The sequence below is a fragment of the Cebus imitator genome, unplaced genomic scaffold, assembly GCF_001604975.1.
Source record: "Cebus imitator isolate Cc_AM_T3 unplaced genomic scaffold, Cebus_imitator-1.0 Scaffold767, whole genome shotgun sequence".
In the NCBI taxonomy this organism is placed as follows: Eukaryota; Metazoa; Chordata; class Mammalia; order Primates; family Cebidae; genus Cebus; species Cebus imitator.
Genome location: NW_016108082.1, coordinates 68,581 through 71,246, shown reverse-complemented (window position 1 = coordinate 71,246; position 2,666 = coordinate 68,581). Strand labels below are relative to the sequence as shown.

General features: G+C 42.6%; 1 protein-coding gene across 3 annotated transcripts in view; it reads left to right on the top strand.

Moving 5' to 3' along the window:
* SNX31 (sorting nexin 31) overlaps nucleotides 1-2,666 on the top strand; it is a 69,801-nt gene that overhangs the window by 52,637 nt on the left and 14,498 nt on the right. For all 3 annotated transcript variants that reach the window (XM_017519692.1, XM_017519693.1, XM_017519691.1), the window contains exon 11: nucleotides 1,215-1,328. In XM_017519692.1, the coding sequence (XP_017375181.1) occupies nucleotides 1,215-1,328 (114 nt within the window). The remainder of the gene's footprint in view (nucleotides 1-1,214; nucleotides 1,329-2,666) is intronic.

Sequence of the window (2,666 nt, the reverse complement as noted above, 5' to 3'; positions counted from 1 at the left end):
TGAGGCTGGAGTGCAGGGGTGCAGTCTGGGCTCACTGCAAGCTTCACCTCCCAGGATCAAGCGATTCTTCTGCTTCAGCCTCCCGAGTAGCTGGGATTACAGGCACCTGCCACCACACGCAGCTAATTTTTTGTGTGTTTTTAATATTTCTAAAATATAAATCTAATTCCTGCTCTTTGGAGACAAGGTCTTGCTATGGTTCCCAGGCTGGCTTTGGACTCCTGGGCTCAAGGGATTCTCTTGCCTCAGCCTCCCAAAGTGCTGGGATTATAGGCATGAGCTACCACACCTGGCTAATCCATTGTCCTTGGGATAATGTCTGTTCCCCCTAGTGGTAGGGCTCTTTGATGGCAAGCAATAGAAACCAACACATTGGACTCTAGTGGAAAAAGGGATTTACTGGGAGGATATGGAGTAACCTACAGATTCAAAGGAAAAACTGGTGCAGAGGCTTGAGAAAGTTAAGAACCGAAGGAGCTCAAGCTTTCTAAGAAATAGGAACTCTATCAGGACCTGCCGTTTAGGTCTCTCTGACTGGAATAACAAGAGAAGCACAGAGAATTACTTGTCCAATTAACCTGAAATTGGGTCATGTGCCTCCCTCTGACTTCATTCCCTGACAGTCCGACACAGATAGCCAACAGTAGAAGAGGGATGGTTTTTCCAAGGGTATTTGAGACTCCATTACTAGGAGAAAGAATGATAGATGCTGCAAAGCAAAAATCACACATGTTCCCTACCAGGCTTTCAGGATCTGGTTGTAGGCCTCTTCTCATACCACCCTCCATGCCTTGGAGCCTGTGCTGCAGCCACACGGATGGTCCCTCGCAGTGTCTGCAACATGCCTCGGGACATTTGCACTTGCTATATTTCTTCTTCCAGAAATCACCTCTCACCTCCCCTACGCATTGCCGAAAGAAAACCACCACAACAAACTTGGGTAGCTTTTACCTCTGCTCTGATGGCCCTCCCAGGAAGCCTTCCTTTACCCTCCTAGCCTGGGTTAGGTGCCCATCCTGTTTACTTCCATAGACCTGTATTTGTTTCCTAACACGACTATTAATATATCAAACTGTGGCGATTCACTTTCAGGGCTCCTCCATAGACTGATACCTTCTTGGAAATAGAAACAGTCTCCCTCATTCTGATATTTTGCCCAACATATTAATGAGCATTTAAATTTATATTGAATACAAAATCATTTTCCTTTGTAGGGAACTCTGCTGGATGTGGATGGGCCCCAGAGAACTCTCAACCAGAACTTAGAGCTCAGATTTCAATACAGTGAGGACAGTCGCTGGCAGTGGTTTGTTATTTACACCAAACAGGTGAGTTCTCAGGGCAGACCTCGAAAACCCTTCTGTGCTGAAATGCTGTCTTGCTTGCTGGGTGGAGAAATGCATGACCGTAACCCAACCAAAGCAGGACACTAGAGTATTCTATGCATTCTTGTTTTGGACTGTAATACGTTTTGTTTTATGTTTTGTTTTATTTTACAAGTCACCATGGCCTTTGTATCAGAGAGAAATGACTTTAGTTACCAAGTAATAGAAAGACTCAACTAACAGTGTCTTAGACCAGGAGTCCATAGGCTTTTCCTTAAAGGACCAGATAGTAAATATTTTAGGACTTGAGACCCACACAGTCTCTGTTGGAACTGCTCAACTCTGTTAAAGGCAGCCATAGGCAGCATATAAACAAGTGGACCTGGCTATGTTCCGATAAAACTTTATTTATAGAAAAAGATGGTGATCTGGTCTTATTCACCAACCCCTGTCTTAGGCAATACAGATGTTTATGATCTCAATGAGAATACTGAAGGTAGATGATTGGCGTCCCTCTTATTCTCTTGACCTTTTCCAAGCAGATAAAAAGCTACTGGTTGAGTAGCCCTTATCCCAAATGCTTGGAACCAGAAGTGTTTCCAACTTCAGATTTTGTTCAATTTTGAAATATTTGCATATACATTCATGTGGTGCCTACAATTTTGGTCAACGATAGTCTGTATATGTGGCAGTGGTCCCGGAAGATTATAATACAATATTTTTACTGTACCTTTCTTGTTTTTTTTTTTTTTAAAGTTTTACTTTCTTCCTGCAGTACCTTTTCTATGTTTAGATGATATACATACTTATCATTGTGTTACAATTGCCTCAGCATTTATTCAGTACACTAGCACACTGTACAGGTTTACAGCCTAGGAGTGGGAGGCTCTATCATCTAGCTTAGGTGTATAGTAGGCTACACTGTCTAGGCTGTGTAACTACACTCTATGTTGTTTGTACAGTGACAAACTTGCCTAATGATGCATTTCTCAGAACATATCCCCATCATCATTAAGTGATGTATGACTGTGCATATGAGATATCTTGAGGATGGGACCCAAGTGTAAACACAGAATTCAATTATGTTTCACATATACCTTAAACACATAGCCTGAAAGTAATTTTATGCAATATTTTAAATAATTTTGTGCATGGACATTGAGGCCTCAGAAAGCAAAGGTGTCACTACCTCAGCCACCCATGTGGACCATCTGTGGTTGTTGTGCATCACCATCATTCCTGACTCTGAATTTTTTTTTTTTTTTTTTTGAGACGGAGTTTCACTCATGTTACCCAGGCTGGAGTGCAATGGCGCGATCTCGGCTCACCGCAACCTCTGCC